The 25,774-nt window shown below is 47.5% G+C and overlaps 1 protein-coding gene across 3 annotated transcripts in view; it reads left to right on the top strand.

Annotated features, from left to right (window-relative positions):
• Positions 1–25,774, top strand: part of RXFP2 (relaxin family peptide receptor 2) — a 650,298-nt gene that overhangs the window by 477,894 nt on the left and 146,630 nt on the right. For all 3 annotated transcript variants that reach the window (XM_073662501.1, XM_073662498.1, XM_073662500.1), the window contains exons 4-5: positions 5,534–5,639; positions 12,370–12,441. In XM_073662501.1, coding sequence (XP_073518602.1) covers positions 5,534–5,639; positions 12,370–12,441 — 178 coding nt within the window. The remainder of the gene's footprint in view (positions 1–5,533; positions 5,640–12,369; positions 12,442–25,774) is intronic.

The raw sequence follows: 25,774 nt of genomic DNA on the forward strand, positions 1-25,774 counted from the left end.
GTTTCCCTGACCCTATGTGGTATGCTTTCCTGGTGGATGCAGTGAGGGGTCGCACCAAGATGTGGTCACAACCTCCGGTTTTGGCTGAGGATTAGTCGCCTCCACCAATTTGGGTTCCGGTACCATGCTCTGCCAACCCTTCACCCTGTATCTCCAGGGCATATGGGGTTCCTTCTGTCCTCGTGTCTCTGGGCCTTACTCTGTGTTCCTGTTCCTTGCTTCCTTTCTTACTGTCCATTCTCCTTTCTCTCTCTCTCAGGCTCCAGCCTCCTGACAAGGCCTGCCTGCGGAGCAGAGCCCATGCAGGGGCTCTGCTTCCTGTCTTCTCCTCTCACTCTTAGCTTCTTCTCTGCACTGCACTGAACTGAACTCTGATCTAAGATGGTGCCCACCTTTTATACCTCCTTCCGACACCAGAGCCCAGGTGACTAGCAACCAATGGGCTCCTACCTATGCCCAGAGACCCACCCCTATCTGCTCCTACACCACTGGGTTTTCCTCCCCCTCCCCACTCCAGCCAGGAACAGATGCTGTCGTGCCTGCACTTCTGTCTAGTGGGAGCACCGTTGAGCTGTCCCTCGGAAATGGGGTGTGTGTGGTGCATGCAGCTTACTGAATCCTGGTCCACACTCCATCCTTACCCGGGAGTGGAATACCACACCTCTGGTTCGAGGTGCAATACCTCTGTAGCAGCCGAGCCCTCGGGGTGCTACATTCCCCCCTGGTAAATCACAGCACGTCCTCGGGCTGGAAAAGAATAAAACAATTTTAAAACATACAAATTTTTAGAATGCATTCGCATATAAGACATTAATTTTTCACTCATCCCTTTATGGGAGGTATTCTTCTCTTTTTAACGTTACTGGTATAAAACATTTTCATAAAACATTATAAGACTTTCTTCATACACGGAAAATACTATAGGCTCTTTTAGCAGCAAATTAAACTTTTTCAGTATAAGACATTCTTAAGTAAAACATTTTTTTTTTTTTTTTTTTTTTCAAAAACACATTCTTGAGTTCTGGCCGCGGTGCAACTTGCGACCAGGTGTTCTTTCTTCTTAGGGGAATGGCTGCTCTCAGTCCCCAGCCAGATTAGGAAAAAGGGATGGCTGTTCTCAGTCCCCAGCCAGATAAGGGATATAGGGGGTAACTTCTACACAGTTCTATATCAGTCCCAACGGGGACCACACTCCACTCAGTAACAGTTTCCATACCCTTACGGGTAACTATATACAGTTCCATTTACCGTTCACTGGTAACGGTGTCCTCCTGATGCTTCCTTCTTGTACTCTTCAGACCAGTCCGGGCCCTCAGGGTAGTCCATGTCTGGGCGGTACTGCAGTTCCTCCTCTGTTAGATGGTGGACATGGAGGGCATACAGTCCCTTTGCGCCCTTGTGTAGCAGGCCTTGCGACCGGGCCTGGAGAAGGTCGCTGTTAATGACGCCCGGCGTCAGAGGGTGCGACTTTGGGCCTGGGCGTGGGCTGGTGGCGGCAGTGACCAGGGCTGGAGGGCTCGGCAGCAGGGCTTGTTGCGGGGTCTGGAGCAGGTCGGTGTCTGCAGCGCCCAGGATTGGCGGCTCCACCAGGGGGCCCGGGAGCAGGCTGACGCTGGCAGCGTCCGGGACAGGGAGACTCCTCTTACCTGCTCCCGCGACCGCTCCTGCATCACGCGTCTTCTCCTGGCGCTGGTCGGGGCCCGCGACGGCTGGGGCACTGCCGATGCTGGGCAGCTTGGTCTGCTGCCGGTCCGCCATCTTGCTCTCCGTTCCTGGTGTCCTCCTCCCCCCTGGTGGACCGTGACCTACCTTGCGTTGATCTTCCTCCGTATGCCGCGGCTCCGCAGTCGATCGTCGGGGTTGAGGACCTTGCGTCGCGCTCCTGTGACGTCAGCGTCGCTCCCTCTCCCTTAGGACCTTCCGCAGCGTCGGTGCGTGGGGCGGAGCTTCAGATCTCGTGTGCTTTCGGCGTCCACGCCCCTCTTCTTCCCGCGCGGCGTCCCGAAGATGGCGCCCGATGGCGGGAAAACGACTGCGGATGGCGGGAAGACGGCGGGAAACGACCCAAGATGGCGTCCGATGGCGGGAAACGGTCCAAGATGGCGTCTGATGGCGGGAATCGGCTCCGGATGGCGGGAAACGACTCCGGACGGCGGGAAACTTCGGGAAATGGAGGGAGACTTCTTTTCCAGGTACATGTACAATTTTCTTCAGGCACGCAATACCCGTTTGTGGCGGGTTGGTCTCGATCCTGCCGACTACGCCAAAGTTGACGCGCCCCCTGGGCCTGTGCTGTGCAGGGGGATACCCGGAGCCGGATCGCTGGGGGTTGTAGTTCTCCGTGGCGGTGACCCGGTCCGTGCCCAGGGTGGTCAAACCAGTGGCAGTCTATTTGTGTTGTAATAAGTGTCCGACTACGCCACCCGTGGATTGCGGTCAGTGGGGACCGCCGCTGCGCTGCAGACCGCTGAGGCTGATGTTATATGCGCAGCCAAGAATGGGATAACTCCCCACGGGAGAAGTATTGCCTCAGGGCAGCTAGAGTAGATGATGGTAGTGATGGTGTGAGCATCCCAGTACTAATGGTGCTGGTGCGGCGATGAAACACAGAGACGTGTGGTTGCAGTTTCCAATGCTTTACTCACAGTTCTTTACTGGTCCTAGTCACCTCGGTACCGGCGGTGACTGCCCAAGCCGTGCTGCGTCCACCAGGCAAAGGGCTCGACCAACTCCCAGGTAATTCCAGAGCGTGGCACAGGACTCCCTTCCTTTCCTTTCTCTGGCCGTCCCCACCAGTGACCCACCTTTGTCCAGCTTCCTCGGGCCTTCTGTTGGCGAAACCTCTCTCCGGTTTCCATGACCCTATGTGGTATGCTTTCCTGGTGGATGTAGTGAGGGGTCGCACCAAGATGTGGTCACAACCTCCGGTTTTGGCTGAGGATTAGTCGCCTCCACCAATTTGGGTTCCGGTACCCTGCTCTGCCAACCCTTCACCCTGTATCTCCAGGGCATATGGGGTTCCTTCTGTCCTCGTGTCTCTGGGCCTTTCTCTGTGTTCCTGTTCCTTGCTTCCTTTCTTACTGTCCATTCTCCTTTCTCTCTCTCTCAGGCTCCAGCCTCCTGACAAGGCCTGCCTGTGGAGCAGAGCCCATGCAGGGGCTCTGCTTCCTGTCTTCTCCTCCACTCTTAGCTTCTTCTCTGCACTGCACTGAACTGAACTCTGATCTAAGATGGTGCCCACCTTTTATACCTCCTTCCGACACCAGAGCCCAGGTGACTAGCAACCAATGGGCTCCTACCTATGCCCAGAGACCCACCCCTATCTGTTCCTACACCACTGGGTTTTCCTCCCCCTCCCCACTCCAGCCAGGAACAGATGCTGTCGTGCCTGCACTTCTGTCTAGTGGGAGCACCGTTGAGCTGTCCCTCGGAAATGGGGTGTGTATGGTGCATGCAGCTTACTGAGTCCTGGTCCACACTCCATCCTTACCCGGGAGTGGAATACCACACCTCTGGTTCGAGGTGCAATACCCCTGTAGCAGCCAAGCCCTCGGGGTGCTACAGAGTCATCACCTGCTCGCTGCAAATCTCATGCATGCGTGCGGCTTTCTTGCCTACACATCAAAGCGCCTCTGAAGCGGAGTGTACAATTCCCAGCTTCAGAGGCGCAATGTGCAAGTCCGGAAGCAAAGAAGATCTGTTCCAGTGGCTGATCTTCAGCTCTTCCGTGGATGTCTGCCGTCATCTTTGCTTTCGGACATGTGCAGTGCTACTCTGAAGCCGGGAAGCGTACAAGTGTAGGCAAGATGACATCGGCTATTACAAATTATGTTATCAAGCTAACAGGGGCGTGATCACATGCTGAGTGGGACAACTAGTGTGAAGAAACAAACTCCCCATCAACTAACAAAATGAAAATTGCATAAAAATGGATTGTAAAAAGACATTTTTTAAACATCTGTTTATGTGTCAAACAGGATAAAGGACTTGTTAGGCAGGGTGTTTATAAAGGAATATACAAATGCTGGTGGGTTGGAGGGCATGGGGGACCTAACCAGTTCCCTCAAAGGAGTTGTCCACTACTTTATATCCCCCGGGGCCCCTATGACTTCTTGTAAATACCTTCTGTTGCTGATAATGCCTGTGAGCGGCGCTATCGGTGGCCGCTCACAGGCATCACGTGACCCCCGGCTGCAGCCGGCTCTGACATCCGCTGACGTCACGACAAGTGTTGGCAGAAGCCGGTGGTCACAATCTTCCTGGTTCCATGGTGGATGCCAGGCTGTGGGCGGGGTTACCCCCCGCGTCACACCCGGCATCCACCGCCAGCTCTGCCTCTCCCCATTCATTGGGAAAGTGCGAGGTGGATGCTGGGTGTGATGCAGGGGGTAACCCCTCCCACAACCCAGCTGCCACCGCGAGGACCCCAGCGATGAGTCAAGCCTCACTTGTCGTGACGTCAGCATGGGGTCACGTGATGCCTGTGAGCGGCCACCGATAGCGCCGCTGACAGACATTGTCAGCAACAGAAGGTATTTACAATAAGTCTTAGGGGGGGTACATTGGGGGGGTGGAAATAAAGTAGTGGACAACTTCTTTAAAGATTACGTGAGCTCAAATGAGATTAATTGAAGTAAGAACCTCAGCACCACAAAAGAAAATGAGACTGTAGGTCTTGCTGCAGTGTTAATTTATTTTGATCTGGCGAGGAGTCAAAAACAGATATGGTCCCAACGTTTCGATCGAGAGCGATCTTTGTCAAGGACATCTGTGTGTAGCTAGAGTCGGGAACCAGGGAATGTTTCAGTGGCTGGGCATTTCCTGGTTCCTGGCTCTTGCTACACACAGATGTCCTTGACAAAGACCGCTCTCGATCGAAACGTTGGGACCATATCTGTTTTTGACCCCTTGTCGGATCAAAATAAATTAACACTGCAGCAAGATCTACAGTCTCATTTTCTTTTTGGTGCTGAGGTTCCTACTTCAAGTAGTCTGGACCACAAGTCCCTTCCTCGAGCACACTATTTTTTTAAAAAGGACAGTGTTGATGGTCTTTTTCCTTCCTTAAGTCAGATCACATAGAGGTTAATGTATGGACCAGAAGTTGCCTTCACGATATGAGTCTACTGAGCCTTGTTTTGCGTCTCCTTAGGCTTACATTGATGGAAATAGCATCACCCCAAGCAGCAGTGTCTGTGTGAGCCGACAAAGATGAGAAGCGGCCACATGGGCCAAAAGAGGACCAGAAAGGTTCTGGAAGATGAAAAGTATTTTAGTGCACCTAAACTACATTACAAGGACATTTAGAAGAGCTTAGGGGATACTAGTTTTGCAGGGAGTGCTTCTTAAATAATATACTATCAGTTTATACCATCCATTGTACTATTTATACCACCTTGTGCAATTTAGCAATCTAATAAAAAATAACCATAGATATTAAGTTGAATGTAATGCCAGAAATGGTATTTCTATGTATGTTTTGTACATTTCAATGGACCATTTAGTGAATATGATTACTGTCAATTGCTTCTAGGTCTCAGCCAGTTCCCAGGTATTTGTGAGTGCAAAGACACTGAGCTCGAGTGTGTACAGGCCAATTTACAAGCAGTCCCGTACGTGTCCAGCAATGTAACACTTTTGTAAGTAGACGCCTGCATCCCTCTGATTGTGCTAGCTTTCTTTCATCTCAATAATTCATATATGACAATCCTATCAAATACTGGACCATCCCATTTAGATATCTTTCACCCCTCCGCTCACCATCTCTCCTTCCAAAAGCACACACATAAAGCACATCAAATTAATTTCAGGCCATTCCTTATTCTACTTCAGTTTCCGGACAACTCTAATTCATCTCGAGATGCCATATTAGATTTGTCGTCAGCATAAAATAATAGGAAATAAATTTGAGATACAGTACAGATCAAAAGTTTGGACACACCTTCTCATTTAAAGGTTTTTCTGTATTTTCATGACTATGAAAATTGTACATTCACATACACATATCTGTGTACTCAGGAGAAACTGGACAACAAATTGTACAGTTCATTTTTTCCTGTTACACTTTTGAAAATGCAAAATTTGGGGCTAAAGCAATTTTTTTTATTTCCTTCCACATTGCTTTAATTCCAGTGAATCGCTTAAATGGCTAATAAACTTCTTGAATGTGGTTCTGAGCACTTTGAAGGGTGTAGTTTTAAAATGGTGTCACTTTTGGGTATTTTCTATCACACAGGCCCCTCAAAATCACTTCAAATAGGATGTGGTGCCTAAAAAAAATTGGTTTTGTAAATTTTGCTGGAAAAATGAAAAATTGCTGATAAACTTTTAACCCTTCTAACTTCCTAACAAAAAAAATATGTTTCAAAAATGATTCTGATGTGAAGTAGACGTGTGGTAAATGTTATTTATTTATTAACTATTTTGTGTGATATATCTATCTGGTTTAATGGCATAAAAATGTAAAATTTGAAAATTGCTACATTTTCAAATATTTTTTCAAATGTTTGATATTTTCATAAATAAACGCAAATCATATTGACCAAAATTTATCACTAACATTAAGTAAAACATGTCATGCAAAAACAGTCTCAAAATTACTGGGAAATCTTGAAGCGTTCCAGAGTTATAACCTCATAAAGTAAACCAGGTTAGAATTGAAAAAAATGGATTGGTCAGGAAGGTGAAACCAGGTTACATATTGTACTACAAATACTGGCTAGTTGCATATCTTCCCTTTTCCAAGATCAGTCTTCAATGCATTTGCTGGTAACATTTTGTGATTTTCTTATCTAATACTCATGGTGTTTGATTAGTGATGAGCAAAATTTGAATTTGGCATATTGCTCAAATTCAGCCAGGAAATTTAATTAGCCTCAAATTTCTTTTATTTGAATATGCTCAGATCTCAGGGCATAATAAATTTAGGGTGAAAAAAACAATTCCCGCCGCATCTGTAACACCACCCAAATCCCACGTCGAGTCATTTTATTGCCCTGGCAAAAATGAAGGAAGAGGATGTTGCAAGCAGAAGAGAAGTTAAGAAATAGTCACAGGGAACTGTGCTGGGGATCCTACAGCTTGCTGAGGTCCCTACTGCTTAACTATCTGGCAGTAAGTTTACTAATCTTCTAGTGATACCGAAAGAAATGAAATGGAGTATAAGTTGGTATACATGCAATGTGTAGGAGCATGTTCACACTGGCCATTAAACAGATAAAACCTAAGACAGAAACAAAATGAACATATACCCCTCTGTTAGTAAGTAAAAATCAATATTATTATTTATTATTACAGCGCCATTTACTCCATGGCGCTTTACATGTGAAAAAGGGGTATACATAGCAAAAACAATGACAATAATCTTGAACAAAAATTAGTCAGCGACTGGTACAGGAGGAGAGAGGACCCTGCCCGCGAGGGCTCACAATCTACAAAGGAATTATATTGCAAATGTAAGAGGGTGACCTTAGTGGTCATGCGCCTCTTCTCCCTGTGTGAATATAATATTGTACCTTATGTGTATATAAGAGTGCTTTATATTATATAATGTCTGATGTGTTAGTTACAGGGTCAGTATAGGACAGGTATATATAGAGTATTAGATTAGGAATGGGAAAGTGCAGCGGTGGGCACTATAGGATAGGAAGTGTTTAGATATAAGTTAGGAAATAGTTAATGGGTTTAGGAGCTGCTCCAGTGTGGGAGGAGCAGGTTAAGTGAAGAACTGGGGCACTTTCTGATTACAGTTAGAGTCGGAGGGAGAGATGTGACAAAGCAGTAGTTGGAGGTCCAGGGGGCACCGGTAGCATGGTCTGTCCAGCAGCAGAGGAACGTCCGTCAAACTCTAAAGCGGACATTCCCTTAACATTCGGGGCCTACGGTCAACAGGAGCCACAGAGAAGAGTGTCTCAAAATCTTCCCAAAAGGGGAAGTCGGCCGGGGAATAGCACAGATAAACGGTACATGACTCTTAAAACTGCCGAGCGTCTCAGATTCCAAAAAGGTCAGCTATGGAATGACAGCTCAGGACAAGTGAACATCAATAAGTGCTGTGCCATGGACTTTGGAGGAGGAAAAATATGTACCCAATACTGCGTGTTCTATTATGTTGAATTCGGATTGTTAAGTAAAGTTCTTTTTAATAAAATGGAGTAGAAGTCCCCTAATGTGTGTGCAGTGGTTCCAGTAGTGAAAGAACCGAAGATAGCAAAGACCTGCCACTAAAACGTGAGTGTTACACACCACAAGCACCGCACAGGAGAATTAGGACATTGTTCTTTGTCAGGGAGCCCCTCACACATATAAATAACATGTGGTGCTTAGTAAACACTTTTTTTGACATCCCATCAGCACCAAGGTGTACCCAGTCAGGATGGTGTTAACCTCTAATATTAAAACCTTACTATTAGTGATGAGCGAGCACTAAAATGCTCGGGTGCTCGAAGCTCGGGTCGAGCACATTGGAATACTCGGGTGCTCGACCCGAGCAACGAGCCCAATGTAAGTCTATGGGAAACTCGAGCATTTTTCTGGTGGTCCCCCCGGCGGTCTGCAGAAGGTCAAAAATTGCCCAAATCGATGGGAACGGTGCTCAATTAAACATCAGGCAGGCAAAATATATAGGCAGACAGGCAGGGAGGGTATATAGGAGGGTGCATGAAAAACATAGCAGGGCACTTGGAACACACTAGTGCCCTCCGATTTTCATGCACCCGTCTCTTTAAAAAAGCCGGCCGGCAATTCAGCAGCGGCATACACTGGTACCCGACAATTTAGAACAGAAAGAATAGAGCATCACACATAGATTAGATAGATAGAAACATGTCAGTCACATATATAATAAGTACAGTGACAGTGTTGGTTACTGTACCTGTTATTGTGTGTTAAAATAAAGGATTTATTTAAAAAAAATTATAGTGTTCTTGTCTTTTTAAAAAAGCCGGCCGGCAATTCATCAGCAGCATTCACCGGTACCAGACAATTTAGAACAGAGAGAATAGAGCATCACACATAGATTAGATAGATAGAAACATGTCAGTCACATATATAATAAGTACAGTGATAGTGTTGATTACTGTACTTGTCATTTAGTGTTAAAATAAAGGATTTATTAAAAAAAAATTGGTGTGGGGTTCCCCGTAATTTTAGTCTCTAGCGGATGTTAAGCAGATGGCTGGGGCTGATATTTGAAGCCTGGGAAGGGGGTAACACCCACGGAGCTTCCAAGGCTACTAATATCAGCCCCCAGCTGAATACCTAGCCTTTACCAGCTATTAAAATGGGGACCCCCCAAAAAAATGACGTGGGGTCCCCCCTATTTTAATAGCTAGCAATGGCTAGGCAGACAGCTGGGGGCTGATATTAATAGCCCAGGAAGGGTGCCATGAATATTGGCCCTCTCCCAGGCTAGAAACACCAGCCGACAGCCACCCCAGAAATGGCGCATCTGCAGTGTCTCTGAAGGATGACAAGCTGGATGGCAGCGCTCAGCTGCGATCCAGCCTGTCATCTCAATGCCATCCCAGCGTGGGAGAATTCTCCTGCTCAAGCGTTGAGCGCAGGAGAATTATCCCATACTGTCAGTGACGTGCATGAGGTGAGCTGAGTTCATTGGACATGAACTCGGCTCATCTGGATGCCGTCACAGCCAGACACTGAGGAGCGCAAGCATGCCTGCGCTTCTCAGTGTCTGCGGCATGGCAAGCTGGATGGCAGCTTTCGGTTGCGATCCAGCCTGTCATGTGAATGTAGCAGAGCTGGAGCCGTCCTGGGAACCATGGACAGGTAAGGATGAGGTTGGATATTTATTTTTTATTGCAGGAGATCGTTGGCTTCAGCTGGAATGGGCGTGATGGTAAGTATGGTTTAATTTAGAACATTAAAGAATTGTGTGTTTATTTCAATTATCGGACTTTATTCTGGGTGTTTGTGGGTTTTTTTAACTTTGACTATGGGGTTAGTAATGGGGGTGTCTTATAGATGCCTCTCCATTACTAACCTGGGCTTGAAGTCAGCTGGCATTATAAGCTGACATCAACCCCAACCCTATTACCCCACTGCCACCGCTACAGGGCAGTGGGAAGAGCGAGGCTAAGTGCCAGAATTGGCGCATCCTATGGATGCGCCATTTCTGGGGCGGCTGACGGCTGGTGTTTCTAGACTGGGAGGGGGCCAATATTCATGGCACCCTTCCTGGGCTATTAATATCAGCCCCCAGCTGTCTGCCTAGCCTTTGCTAGCTATTAAAATAGGGGGGACCCCACGTCATTTTTTCGGGGGGTCCCCCATTTTAATAGCTGGTAAAGGCTAGGTATTCAGCTGGGTGCTGATATTAGTTGCCTGGGAACTCCGTGGGTATTACCCCCTTCCCAGGCTTCAAACATCTGCCCCAGCCATCTGCTTAACCTCCGCTAGAGACTAAAATTACGGGGAGCCCTATGCCATTTTTTTTTTAATAAATCCTTTATTTTAACACTAAATAACAAGTACAGCAACTATCACTGTACTTATTATATATGTGACTGACATGTTTCTATCTATCTAATCTATGTGTGATGCTCTATTCTTTCTGTTCTAAATTGTCGGGTACCAATGTATGCCGCTGCTGAATTGCCGGCCCACTCTTTTAAAGAGATGGGTGCATGAAAACACTATTATTATTTTTTTAATAAATCCTTTATTTTAACACTAAATAACAAGTACAGTAACCAGCACTGTCACAGTACTTATTATATATGTGACTGACATGTTTCTATCTATCTAATCTATGTGTGATGCTCTATTCTTTCTGTTCTAAATTGTCAGGTACCAATGTATGCCGCTGCTGAATTGCCGGCCCACTCTTTTAAAGAGACGGGTGCATGAAAATACTATTATTTTTTTTTTAATAAATCCTTTATTTTAACACTAAATAACAAGTACAGTAACCAGCACTGTCACAGTACTTATTATATATGTGACTGACATGTTTCTATCTATCTAATCTATGTGTGATGCTCTATTCTTTCTGTTCTAAATTGTCGGGTACCGGTGTATGCCGCTGATGAATTGCCGGCTTTTCATGTTTCACTGTGAGCACTGTTCCCATCGATTTGGGCAATCACTGTAATGCCACAACCACCATGGCTGTGACATTACAGTGAGTGTCAGACAATCCCTGCATGATTGGTGCTCTAAATAGCGCCAAACATGCAGGACGGGGACCCGAGCTCCTGCCCGAGCATCGCGCAAGTACTCGGTGAGCTCGGAGCATCTCGAGTACTGAGATGCTCAGGCGAGTACCGAGCAGTGGTGAGCATGCTCGCTCATCACTACTTACTATGTGTCAGGGGCGTGGCTTCCCTTTTTTGGAGCTGGGCAATAAGTTTATATAGCATCCCATGGCTGGGTGTCGACAGTTGGACCCTGATCCTGCTCGGCCCTTATTCACATTGAAGTCATTTTTGACACATGGTAAGGTTTTAGTTCTAGAGGATAAGACCGTACCGACTGGGTACAACTTGGCACTGGTGAGATGGCTTTTATGTTTTTTTTTTATCAAACACAGTGTTTACTAAGTCCCCTATGTTATTTATATGCACTATTGCTTTTAACTTAGTTATAGCAGGGAATGTATTAATTTTGTTTCTAACTTAGGTTTAATCCTCTAGGGATAATATCCTGCTGATAAAACAGTGATTTTATCTCAACTACAACAAGCAGCCCAATAAGTGACACATCGATGGAATCAGGGTCTCTATTTTTGTATTAAACTGCTTTCAGGTTATGTGAAAAAAACCTTGTCACATATTCCTTTTAAATGAGGAAAACTCCTACTGAATAACAGCAAACACAGATTGTTAAAACCATGAGGAATTGATACTAAAAGTATATCTGAGTCAGTCAGTGGCGTACTGCCAAAGGCGCCAGGCCACGTGCCAGGCCTCCCCCTCTGCCTGTCATCTCAAGTTCAACTGTATCAGCATCCTGGATGCCGATACAGTTGAAGGCAATGATCAGAGGGTGCCCAATTAGAAATTCTGCTATGGGGCCCCAAGATTTCTATGTACGCCGCTGATCAGAGTATTCTAAATTAAATATTCCTTATTTTCAGAAACTCTAATATCCTTTAAGAACTTAGTCTGCGCATTCAAGGAGTAAATCAATTTTAAGAGAAGTTTAGAGGGTTCTTTAGAGACAATAGAAGGATATTTGATCATGCATATTTCAGTCCTCAATAAAGAACCGAGATAACTAATACATAAAAGTACGTTACATAAAAGATGGAACAAAAGATGACTTTAGAGGGTCAAGATAAATAACAAAAAAAATATTTATTGGTTTTGCTATATGAAAGTAATTTGTTTTTACTTTTTTTTAATATTTCAGATCTCTTAGAGGAAATAATATACATTCACTTCCAGATAACATCTTCAGAAATTATAAAGAATTGACCAACCTGTGAGTATAAATTGTTAGAATTAATACATCATACTAAAATTATTACTAAACACATTTATTTTTTTCTGTACTGTATATTTATATTGCATATTATACAGATAGGACATTGACTTTTCAAATATAATGTTACCCAGCGGTGGGCTTATCAATGGTGCAACTTATGCAAGAGGTAAAGGGACACAACTACCTCCAAAGCAGATGGAAATGTGCATTATGATGAGCTATTGGACTGCAAAGGGCCCATATACTCTTTTTGCACAGGGGCCCTCTTCTGTCTGCATCCGCCATTGCTGTTATCTACATGTGTTAAAAGGTCTTATCCCAAAATTCAATATTAGATTAAAGCACCACTGCAGAGTTTTTTCTTATTTCAACGCTGGAGTGGTGCTACTAATCTAATCTATTATACTTAACAGCCGCCGTCTTCAGCTCTTCCCGGTGCCGCTCCTTTCCCGTGTCGCCATCTTGTGATCACAAGCTCTCAATGTAGTTCTGTAGGTGTCTCGTTCTTGCTTTCATAGACTTACATTAAGTTGTAACTTCCGGATCGCTCTAGCAAACACTGGAGTGACCCGACAGGTCGCTACCTGCAGAAGACCGACAGGAGCGGCACTGGGAACAGATGCAGATGGCGACTGATAAATATAAGACTAAGCGAAGGGAACCTAGTTTAGTAGCATCACTCCAGCGCTTCAGTAAAAAAAAAAACGCTGAAGTGGTGCTTTAATTCACTAGATCAAGCAAACCACCATTACAATATTTAAATAAGATTCAATTTTGAAAAATATTCTTGTATCCAGGATGATGTCATGATGCCCCCCCAGTGTTCATTTGAAGTCCTTGCAGAATGTCCTCTTAATTTATCTAGTGAAAGTGGTCACATATAATCATTCCCTCATTTTGAAACCGGTCCAGTCCATCATGGCAAAGAAGGGAGCTGGCTTAGCCAGACCGACCCATCATCGTGTCACTACTCACATGCCGGCACACAGGAAGGAGCTTCTGGACTGTTTTGGAGTGAAAGCTAAATTGGGGGTTCTACCAACATGAGAAGGGGTCTGAATCGAAACACCACTGCAGATTTCATAATGAACGTACATTAGAAAGTTTTTAAATTTGGAATTGTAAAACATCCAAACAATACCTTATATTGCTAGACAACTCTTTTAATAATTAGTAATGGGGACCGTGCCTTAAAACAGTTTAAAGAAGCAAAAGAAACTTCAAAGAATTTTTTTTTTTTATTTCAAGAAATATTCTAATTAATTTCCTATCTCTATCCATAAATCTTTACTTGAAAGGTTACATAAAATATCACTGTGTCCTTCCGAACTTTGACTTCACATTTAGATTAGAACAAGTAATTGTATGTATTATGCTACAATTACTCTTTGCTGAATGAATGGGAGGTCGTATGTTATCAATGTTCATCAAAAGTAAGGGTGAAAAAAAATTTTTTATGTCAAAAATAAGATTCAGGATTCTGATATGGGTTCTCTATGTCACGGGCGTACCATTCATAGTGTGTCACCCTGGCCTGGATGCCACAAGTGTAATAAAGCTGTGTCTGAGAGCAAGGGGGAGGTTCTCTGGTCAGGGGAACATTACCATGCAGTACCTCCTGTCTCAGGCCAGTAGGGGGAGCAGGCTGCCCCTATAAAAGCTGGTGCTGGGGGCAGGGTTAGGGAGAACTTGATGGCCTGTCTCAGCACTGAGACTGGTCCCAGAGCAGAGCAGGGACAGACAGTTGCACTGCACCTAAGAGGAAGTGTGGCAGGAGGAGAGCCACAAGCCAGAGACAAGAGGCGAAGAGAGCCTGTCTTGGCAGAGAAAGGACTTAATTTACCAGACTTTGGTGTCTGAGGCTGGAAGGATTCCACATTCTCCAGCAGATAACCAGTCCACAGGGGACTGTATATTCCTTGGCCTAAGAAGCCTGGAGGCCCTGCCACAACAGAAGGGACCAGCAAAGCCGTACAAGGCTGGGAGCAGAAAGGAACCCACATCGCAGGCCATACAGGCGAGAATACACGGAAAGCTCGGAAACGTGGGCTGTTACCCTATAACGAGGAGATAGCCAGAAGGAGCGCAGAAAGCACGGTAGGCCTACACCCTCACCCTGACCAGGGCCAATTTCCCCGTTGTTCTCAGACATCCAGGTCCCCTCCTAGCTGGGACTGTTTGTGGGCCAATTTACCTGTTCTAGTAAAGACCCTGGACTGCAACCTGTTGTCTGCGTGCTCCTTGCTCCTCCAGCACTATCAGCACTGGGACTCTCACTACCATCACTCCCAACATCCATTATACTGCCCTGGGGGTGCACTCTTCCCGTGGGGAGTCACACTACCCTAGCTGCACACCTCATCAGCCCCAGCGGTCTGCATGCAGCGGCGGTTCCTAATAACCGCAATCCACGGGTGGTGTAGTCGGACATTATCAATAGCACATAACGGACTACCACTGGCCTGACCACCCTGAGCCACGGAACCGGGTTGCCACTACTACTCCCACCGTTTCCCTAATTGCCCGGATCCGAGTGCCCCACGGCCCAGGGGGCGAGTCAGCTTTGGCGTAGTCCGCAGGATTTCGTGCCCGCATCCACCGGGTACTGCGTGCCTGAAAAAGACTTTTGTAACTTACCTGTGGCGAAGTTTCCCGCCGTCCGGAGTCGTTTCCCGCCATCCGGAGCCGATTCCCGCCATCAGACGCCATCTTGGACCATTTCCCGCCGTCTTCTGCCGTCTTCCCTCCATCCGCAGCTGTTTCCCGCCATCGGACGCCATCTTCAGGACGCCGCGCAGGAAGAAGAGGGGCGTGGACGTCAAAACCGCGCGAGATCCGAAGCTCCGCCCCACGCACCGACGCTGCGCAAGGTCCTGGAAGGGAGAGGGAGCGACGCTAACGTCATCAGGACGCGACGCAAGGTCCTCATCCAGAGCAACCAACAGCAGCGGAGCCGCGGCCTACAGAAGAGGATCGTCGGAAGGTAGGCCACGCTTGACTAGTGGGGAGGAAGATGTCGGACACAGAGGCCCCCACTACCACCAACGCAGCTGCAGCAGCGGTGATGCCCTTTTCCCTGCCCTACATCCCTGGAGCGGCCTGGCTGCCCAAGTACTCAGGGGAGCCCCATGCCCTAACTGACTTTAAGGAAAGGCTGTACAGTTTGTTCCAAGTCTACACCCTGACAGAGGAACAGAAGGTCAGCATATTAACAGGGCAGTTAACTGGCGCAGCCCAGAGGGAGGTAAAATCATGGCCCACTGAGGAGAAAAGAACTGTGAAGGGTATTCTGGCCCGGTTGCGGGGTACCTTTGACACACGTACCTCCGCTGAAATTAAAATGAGGTTCTATGGATGTAAGCAGCGGGCACAGGACAGCATTAGAGACTATGCCCTAAATTTGCAGGAAGCCCTGAGGGCCATCCAACAAACTGACCCTGGCAGCGTGCAGGAAACGGATAAACTGCTAACAGAACAATTCATAGAAGGTCTGCTGTCTAGCGCCCACAGGGCCCAACTGCGCCTCATGTTCTTTCAGAACCCCGACCTGACCTTTGCCCAATTTAAGGACAGGGCCATAAGGGTGCTCCGTGAATCTGCAACCAGTGGCGCTATAAACCCCCGGCGCCCTGCTCTCACCTACCACCAGGAGGCGGCGCCCTCCTCTATGGACCCCGTGGGGGCTGATGCACAGGCCCTGAACCAAGCCCCGTCGAAAGACCTGCACCACCAAGTCCAGGAGCTGACCAGGAGCGTCGCGGCGTTGACCAGGACCGTCCAGGCGTTGCAAGTGGACCCGTCAAGACCCATCGAGCTGGCTTCAAGTCCGGAGGATGTCCCGTGGCGTCGACAGAGGAGGATCCCGTCGTTCCGAGGGAGGCCCACAGACCGCTATGCAGAGGATGGACAGCCCATTTGTCGTCGATGCAACCAGCCCGGACACATTTCCAGGTACTGTAATTTAAACGGGTCCAACCTGGGGCAGAGGGCCAACCCCCAGGCATAAGATCACCAGGCCCTTACAATTGGAGTAATAAGTACGTTGGGGGGCACCCGGTTTTACCCGTGGTGCTGGACGGTATCCCCATGAGCGCCTTGCTGGATACTGGGTCACAAGTAACCACTATCCCTTATGTACTTTTTAAGCAGTATTGCACTGATGCTGATATCACACGGTATCCAGACAGTAACTTGAGCATCATCGCCAGTAATGGCTTACCCGTGCCGCAGATGGGGTTCAAGGAGGTGACCATTAAAATTGGTAAAGTTGAACTGCCGGCACAGGGAGTAATTATTGTGGACATTGACCGTCGTGAAAGTCACCCTAAAATAACTGTGGGCACTAACGTAATTGAAAATTGTCTTTCAGAGGTAATTGTAATCTTACAACAGGTGGCGGTGAATGCTAGTTCCAGCCAACAGAGAGTCCTCAACAAGGAGATAAAAGCCCTGATGAGATGGCAGCAGGTAGAACTGTCTGGTGGTGAGATCGGTAGCGTAAGACTGAGTGACCCATTCCCCATTTTCATGCCTCCCAAAAGTGAAATGATGATCTGGTGTCGGACTGCAATCGGGTTGAGAGGTAGAGACTACCAAGCCATGATAGAACCCGTGTACTCAGACAGCAGGCCCACCATTTTGACAGCCCGGGGGGTGGTTGATGTCCGTCATGGCAGGGTGCCCGTCCGCATCCTCAACATTGGGGAGAGGGAAGTACACTTACTCAGGTACGCTACACTCGCCAAACTGTTTGTCGTCGAACACAAAGCTATCAGGGCCGTGGAACCCTTGCCTCCATCTCCACAGGCGGAGGGTAATGGCTCCCAGAAACAAAAGGAGGACTGGTGCCAGAAACTCCATGTGGGTGCTGACTCCACTCCCCTGCACCAAAAACAAGGAGTCTACCGGGTGGTACAGGAGTACGAGAGAGTCTTTAGTAAGCACCCGCTAGACTTCGGCCGAGGAAAGGGGATAGAACACCACATCCCCACAGGGAGCCACCCACCGATAAAAGAAAGACACAGACCTGTACCCCCTGCACATTATCAGAACGCAAAGGGCATGCTAAGAGAGATGAAAGAAGCTGGGGTCATTAGAGATAGCTGTAGCCCCTGGGCAGCCCCCTTGGTTCTGGTGAAAAAGAAAGACAGCACCATGAGAATGTGCGTGGACTATAGACAAATCAACCGTATCACCCACAAAGACGCATATCCGCTGCCTAGAATAGAGGAGTCTTTAGCCGCACTAAAATCAGCTAACTTCTTTTCTACTTTGGACCTTACTAGCGGGTACTGGCAGGTTCCTGTGGCAGAGGCTGACAAGGAGAAGACCGCCTTCACCACCCCGATGGGACTGAGCGAGTTCAACTGTATGCCTTTCGGGCTCTGCAACGCACCAGGGACCTTCCAGCGGCTGATGGAATGCTGTCTAGGGCACCGAAACTTCGAGACTGTCCTCCTTTACCGGGACGACGTGATCGTCTATTCGAAGACCTACGAGGACCACCTAAAGCACCTGGCTGAGGTGTTCGAAGCCCTGGCAGGCTACGGCCTGAAGGTGAAACCATTGAAGTGTCACCTGCTGAAACCGAAGGTCCAGTACCTAGGGCACGTGGTAAGTGCGGAAGGAGTAGCCCCCGACCCTGACAAGGTCACGGCAATCAAGAGCTGGCCAAGCCCCTCGAACATCAAAGAGGTGAGACAGTTCCTCGGGTTGGTAGGCTACTACCGAAGGTTCATCCCCGGGTTCACTAAGATGGCAGCTCCTATGCAGGACCTCCTGATCGGACAGTCTAAGTCCAGGAGCCAAAAACCGCCCTTCAAGTGGGATAAACCGGAAGAGGAGTCCTTCCGCCAGCTAAAGATGGCCCTCACAGGGGACGAGATCCTGGCCTACCCTGATTATGGCCAGCCTTTCATTCTCCACACAGATGCCAGTAATGTGGGACTGGGAGCCATACTGTCCCAAAACCAACAGGGCAGAGAAAGGGTGATCGCGTACGCCAGCCGGAAGCTGAGACCCACCGAGAGGAACCCGGAGAATTACAGCTCCTTCAAGCTAGAATTCTTGGCGGTGGTGTGGGCTGTGACAGAACGTTTCAAGCATTACCTGGCCTCCGCAAAGTTCACCGTGTACACGGACAACAACCCGTTGACACACCTGGACAATGCAAGACTGGGTGCCCTAGAACAGCGGTGGATGGCCCGTCTCTCCAACTATGACTTCGTGATCAAGTACCGGGCCGGCAAAACCAATGCCAACGCTGACGCCCTATCGAGGATGCCTCACTTACCTGAAGGTGACGAAGACCCAGAAGAGCTGGAGGAGGTAGAACTCCCCGTGTTTCACCGGTATGGAGCCACTCAATACTCCCACCGCATAAAGGAGGAGGATCTAACAACTGTGATGATCAATCCCCTACCTCACCACAGCTGGGCCGAGACCCAAGATAGTGACCCTGCAGTCCGCCTGGTGAAAGATCTGCTGACCCGGGAAGATGCCCGCTTAGATCCAGATGCCCCAGAGGAAGCCAAGCAGCTATGGAAAGAGAAGAGCAAGCTGTTCCTCTACGAAGGCAAGTTGTACAGAAGGATTGTCAACCACCGGACGCACGAGCTGTCCTGGCAAGTCGTGGTTCCAAGGCGGGATGCAGCTATGGTCCTGGGAGCTTACCATGACAGAGCGGGACACTTCGGTTGGAAGAAACTGGAGTTCCTACTAAGAGGAAGGTTCTTTTGGGTCGGCATGAGAGGAGCTGTAGAAAAATGGTGCAGAGACTGTGGCCCTTGTCACCTAAGGAGGAAGGACCGTACCAGCCAGAAGACACCCTTGAGGCCCATCGTCACCACGCAGCCTCTTGAGCTGGTAGCTCTAGACCACGTCAAGTTGGCTCCAAGCTGGTCAGGGTACATCTACGCCCTGACAATCGTGGACCACTATTCCCGTTTTCTCGTGGTGGTCCCGGTAAAGGACTTGACAGCCCAAACAGCGGCCAGAGCCTTCCAACAATACTTCTGCCGTCCACACGGGTATCCGGAACAGGTCCTGACAGACCAGGGTCCATCGTTCGAGGCTGAAATCTTCCAGGAGTTCTGCAACCTCTATGGCTGTAAGAAGATTCGTACAACGCCTTACCACCCCCAAACCAATGGGATGTGTGAGAAGATGAACAATATAGTCATTGATCTCCTGAAGACGTTGCCCCTGGAGGAACGCAGCCTGTGGCCAGAAAAACTGCCGGACCTGATAGACCTATACAACAATATCCCGGTGAATGCTACAAACTGCACCCCGGCTTACCTGATGCGAGCTAGACCAGGTAAGCTGCCCGTAGACCTGGAGATGGGAGTCCTAATACCTGAGAACACCTCCCCGGATGCGGACTGGGATACGGAAAGACAACTGCAGTACAAGAAGGTACAGGAGAGTGTGGAGAAGAGCCTGGCCCAGGTGAGAGAGAGGCAAGAAAAACTCTTCATTCAACACGCCCCTGCTGGTCCCCTAGAACCTGGTGAGCAAGTCCTAAAGCGAAAAAGAAGGCTACATAAGTTGGACGACCAGTGGGAAAGGGAACCCTACACCGTACTGCAGTCTGACCACGACAACCCAAAGGTGTGCGTAATCACCAAGGACGGAGGAGAAACCACTAGTGTCGTCTCCAGAGACCACCTCAAAAGGTGCCCCGAGCAACTCCGTAGTGCAGAAGAGGATCAGAGTGACCTTGAACCCGCAGAGGACAAGGAAGAAATGATCAGCACCGTTCTCGGAGAGTTCCCTCAGTCCTGGACTCGCATAAATGATGCCATAGTGGTACCCGTCCTGCATTTCCTGCAACCGGCACAGCAACAACCAACACCAGAGCCGGAAGGTGAAGAGGAGCAAGCGGTTCCAGAGGCAGAAGAGCCTGTACCAGCAGCCCAGGAGAGTCAACCCTCTGCTGACAGTGAGCTTGCCATGCCTGCGGTAAGCCAAAGGACCCGCAGACAGCTGCCTGCCCTACCTGTACACCCAGCTGGTAGCTGTACCCCTAACGCTAGTGGGGAAAGCCAGGTTGGTCCACCACCAGACAGTGGGTTAAGGAGGTCAACCAGGAGCACAAAGGGACAGATACCCGCTCGCTGGAGAATATAGAGTGTACTAAAATTGTAAATAACCCTGTTGCCAAATGTTGAAATGTTTGCCAAGTTACATGCATGTTTGGTAATTCTGTGTTTCAGTTTCTTGAAGCTACCGTAAGGACTCAAAGGTTATGGACTTTTTATAACCGGGACCTGGTATGGACTGCGTTCGGAGCCTAACCAAGGAATGAACTAAGACTGTAAAGGACTTGGGGTAGGACAGACCCCCACCTGGTTAAGGCTCCCCGTTGTGCTGGTGATATGGACACCCGGTCACAGGCCACACTGTGACCTTAAGAACTCAAGCTGTGCGTCGTTTGTCTATTAATGTTTTATGGTTATGCATATTGTCTCTGTTTATTGTTTAGTCACGGAGTACTAAATTTCACTAGGGGGGAATGTGTCACCCTGGCCTGGATGCCACAAGTGTAATAAAGCTGTGTCTGAGAGCAAGGGGGAGGTTCTCTGGTCAGGGGAACATTACCATGCAGTACCTCCTGTCTCAGGCCAGTAGGGGGAGCAGGCTGCCCCTATAAAAGCTGGTGCTGGGGGCAGGGTTAGGGAGAACTTGATGGCCTGTCTCAGCACTGAGACTGGTCCCAGAGCAGAGCAGGGACAGACAGTTGCACTGCACCTAAGAGGAAGTGTGGCAGGAGGAGAGCCACAAGCCAGAGACAAGAGGCGAAGAGAGCCTGTCTTGGCAGAGAAAGGACTTAATTTACCAGACTTTGGTGTCTGAGGCTGGAAGGATTCCACATTCTCCAGCAGATAACCAGTCCGCAGGGGACTGTATATTCCTTGGCCTAAGAAGCCTGGAGGCCCTGCCACAACAGAAGGGACCAGCAAAGCCGTACAAGGCTGGGAGCAGAAAGGAACCCACGTCGCAGGCCATACAGGCGAGAATACACGGAAAGCTCGGAAACGTGGGCTGTTGCCCTATAACGAGGAGATAGCCAGAAGGAGCGCAGAAAGCACGGTAGGCCTACACCCTCACCCTGGCCAGGGCCAATTTCCCCGTTGCTCTCAGACATCCAGGTCCCCTCCTAGCTGGGACTGTTTGTGGGTCAATTTACCTGTTCTAGTAAAGACCCTGGACTGCAACCTGTTGTCTGCGTGCTCCTTGCTCCTCCAGCACTATCAGCACTGGGACTCTCACTACCATCACTCCCAACATCCATTATACTGCCCTGGGGCTGCACTCTTCCTGTGGGGAGTCACACTACCCTAGCTGCACACCTTATCAGCCCCAGCGGTCTGCATGCAGCGGCGGTTCCTAATAACCGCAATCCACGGGTGGCGTAGTCGGACATTATCAATAGCACATAACGGACTACCACTGGCCTGACCACCCTGAGCCACGGAACCGGGTTGCCACTACTACTCCCACCGTTTCCCTAATTGCCCGGATCCGAGTGCCCCACGGCCCAGGGGGCAAGTCAATAGCGGTAGCCGACGCGGCCGCTATGGGGCCTCTGAGTTGGGAGGCGGTGGGCCCCCTCACCCTGTCAACACAATCTCAGCTGTATCTGCATCCTCAAAATGAGGATATTGTTGAATAGAATGGTAGCCACTATTCAGTCTGCATCTGTAAGTCTGAGACTCTGCGCACTGCAGGCGTGATTACATCACTACATTGCGTCTGCAGTGCAGAACCTCAGCATCAGAACTCACACTGCACAGACCGGAGCAGCACGCCAGGGAAACAGGGTGAGATGAGTAGTGCTTTTTTTTGTCAGTAATTGTGGGAGAGATGGGAGATGGCAGGAAATAGAGCTGGAGTGACAAAAGATTCCGATCTATAATAGATGTTGAGACGAAACAGCTTCTAATCTTAAATCAGCCAAATGTCTAGATTTGTTAAGCCAATAGAAATGCTCTATTGTGTTTGTGTTGAATTTAGAACTTATGAGTGTTTCTTTGGTGGGTCAAGAAGGACAGACCAGTATTTGTATAACCCTGAATGTGGTCTTCTCTTGGTTCTGAAACAATGATGTTTGTTACTATGCGAATTTCATATTATACTAAAGCCAGCTAGATGTTTATTTACAAGAGCCCCCTGCTATACCAACTATGTAAATTGATTAAAGGCTCAAACAATGAAACCTGAACCCTGTGGAATAATACCCCCCCCTAACCTTGCACTGCAGATGTGTACTTGAAAGAACAAATGTGAACTATTTGAGGGAAATGTGCCTCTGTAGCAGGCAGATTTGAAACAGAGAATTGAAAGAGACTTTACAAGGAAAATTAAAGATCAGACTCTCTTCAGACCATCAGCTTGGTAGCATGGTTTTATCCAAAGAGACACAGATTTGAATTCTACATGATTCCAGGGTATATGGCCCTGACTGGAAATATTCTGATCTGTTCCATTGACCATCAGAGAACCCATGGATACATTTGGGGAGACCAGGTTGGGACAATGAAGTCACCTGGCCCCATGGATATGTTGGTTGGGGTTGCCAGGTGGGACCCTCTGGTCACCTGGAACCCATGGAGACATTCGGAGAAGCCAGATTGGGGCCAACCAGTCATCTGGCCCCATGGAAACTCTTGAAGAGGCCAGGATGGGACCCTCAAGTCTCCTGGCCTTGCACCTCGATGGACTGTTGGCTTCTTAAGCTTGCCGCTACCTCCTTTCTGTGGTGGCCCACCGAAAGCAGGGGGTCACTGGTTGAGGTAGTTGGCCCTCGAAGTCCCAAAGTTGCAGTTGTTCTATCCCAGGCGGGCCAGCGGAAAAAAGGGTGAGACTGTGTAATGTTGCACCATCTTGGGTATTTGCTGGGACTGTTCTATATGTTTATTGTCCATGTGGTGGTTCAATAAAGTATTGTCACACTGTTTTACCCTCACCCTGTGTTGTCTTAGTAGTATTATGCCCACAGAAAACCCTGGGTCTTCACAGCTCTCCAGCCTCATTTGCATATAATGGAGGAACAGACTGGCCATGTAAAGGTATTGCTGGACTTGTCTATGAAGGAACTACATGAGCATATATATAGTTTGGAGTGAGAAATCCTGCTGACATTCTCTTTCAGAACAGATCTTTTATGTTCTTTGACCATGCACAAAGTGAGCTCCATGAAGACATGGTTTGATGAGGTTAGCGTACACAAATTTGAGTGGCCCGACAAATTTGGAATGAATTGGAATTCTGTTTGAGAGACAAACTTTTCTCAGTACTTGACCCAACAAATGGTCTTGCGGCTTGCGTCTTGAGAAAAGAAGAGGCTGTTTATAGTTTACAAAGGGGTCTCAACTGCATATAACACCAAAGGTCTCGGAATTGAATGTCCAACAAGCTCTTACAGATCAAGCAAACATTATCTTGACTCAGATAAATGTATCACTGGAAAATCACAGCACAAAAAATGTCATTCAAAACCTAACTTGACAATCAATCGCTTGGGCATTGTTAAGTGGGATAACCTTCTGTGACAAGTTATCAAAATGGTTAGTTTAGACTTATGGCAACCTTTGTTACATTGGTATGTGTGATGGTCGGATATCCCCATGCTTTTGCCAAATTACAGTATATTGTATATATTTATTATTGTTTGTTTTTTTTTTTAAATCATAGTAAAGATTTATGGAAACAAATATGACTTATTTTATATTAGCAGAACTTTTTAGAATGATAAAAAATTAGAGATTCCAAGATAAATCCATATGCAGTAGAATTCTAAAAGCAAAGTAAAGCACTTAGACATTTACTGGTAATCATTTTCAAAATTTCTTCACAATCAAGCATTTGCCTTTTTAATGAAAGGAATTGCTGCATTTATGTGCCACATAAACCATTATGGAAAACAGATGATACATAACCAAAAGAACAAAACAAATCCATCTTTCATGGTGACCTTGGCTTCATATAATAAGTGCAGGTAAAAAAAACATTGATGTCCCTGCCAGCTTCAATGAGAAACAAACAGCAAACAATTACAACCTCCGCAAACACCAACAGGTTAATGGCAAAATAAAAGAACAGATACGGAAATTTATGCCTTTTGCTTTTTACGGTCACCGATAACTTTATGCCTCTATGTACAAATCAAACATATCATCATCTAGTAAATATTAAAAGGAACAAGAAAATAGTAAAAAAAAACTGCATCTTCTAAGTTCTGTAATTGCTTAAAAATAGAAAAAGGGGGAAAAAAGCGTATTTACAGAAGCAGCAAAAAAGTCATCACCTAAATATTTACAATGGTAAAATTTAGGAAAGTGTCTACCCTAGTTTTTGCATGATATGTGACTTTTTAGACATTACATCCAGAAATGTGTCTTATTTGAATAATTTTTTGCCACTATTGCTCCTGCTTCAAAGTGATGAGTGAAGTGGATATGGTCAGAGCTCCAGATACCATTCATCCCATAATAAATGATAAAATTGTGGGCATGTAAGCCACCATACTTAGCATTCTTTAGATTTAATGGTATTTTGCAGTAAAAGCTAATCTCCTCCTAGTGGTGGCTGCGGGTAAACAGATAATTATAAGGTAAAGGGTTTTTCCAGTCTTTTCCAATTGATGGTGTGATGACGGTGGGTGTGTGCCACTGGCCCGACTTACCCTGGAGGGGCGTGACTAAGTGGCTCCTGGTCTTCACTAAGGCCTCTGATGGTGAGGATAGGCTTGAGACGCAGGATAGTCATTAGGTTCCACTCTAGGGCAGTGCCCAGACTTGGAGCAGCTCACCAATGGGTCAAGGCAGGGATACGAGGTACAAAGGGCACAGGCAGAGATATAGTAAGAAAGTCTGAGGTCAGGGCAGTCAGCACAGGTTCAGGATACAGAGCTGAGGTCAGGAGTGGCGAGATCAGAAGGAACTAGTGGACAAGCTGGGTCGCTAACAAGAGACAAAACAGGAACACAACTAGACTAGAACCAAGTAGCAACTACTGACTAGAGCCAAAGCTCAGGCAAGGAGTTAAGCAAAGAGCTGAGTAATATATCCCCTACTGGCAGAGGATATATAGTAACATAGTAACATAGTTTTTAAGGTTGAAGGAAGACTAAGTCCATCTAGTTCAACCCATAGTCTAACATGTTGATCCAGAGGAAGGCAAAAAAAAACAATGTGGCAAACACTAAGCTCCACAATGGGGAAAAAAATTCCTTCCCGACTCCATACGACAATCAGACTAGTTCCCTGGATCAACGCCCTATCAAGGAATCTAGTATTTATAACCTGTAATATTATACTTTTCAAGA

Source organism: Phyllobates terribilis, unplaced genomic scaffold (assembly GCF_046119375.1).
Source record: "Phyllobates terribilis strain yellow unplaced genomic scaffold, ASM4611937v1 Scaffold_2__4_contigs__length_985480577, whole genome shotgun sequence".
Taxonomy (NCBI): domain Eukaryota; kingdom Metazoa; phylum Chordata; class Amphibia; order Anura; family Dendrobatidae; genus Phyllobates; species Phyllobates terribilis.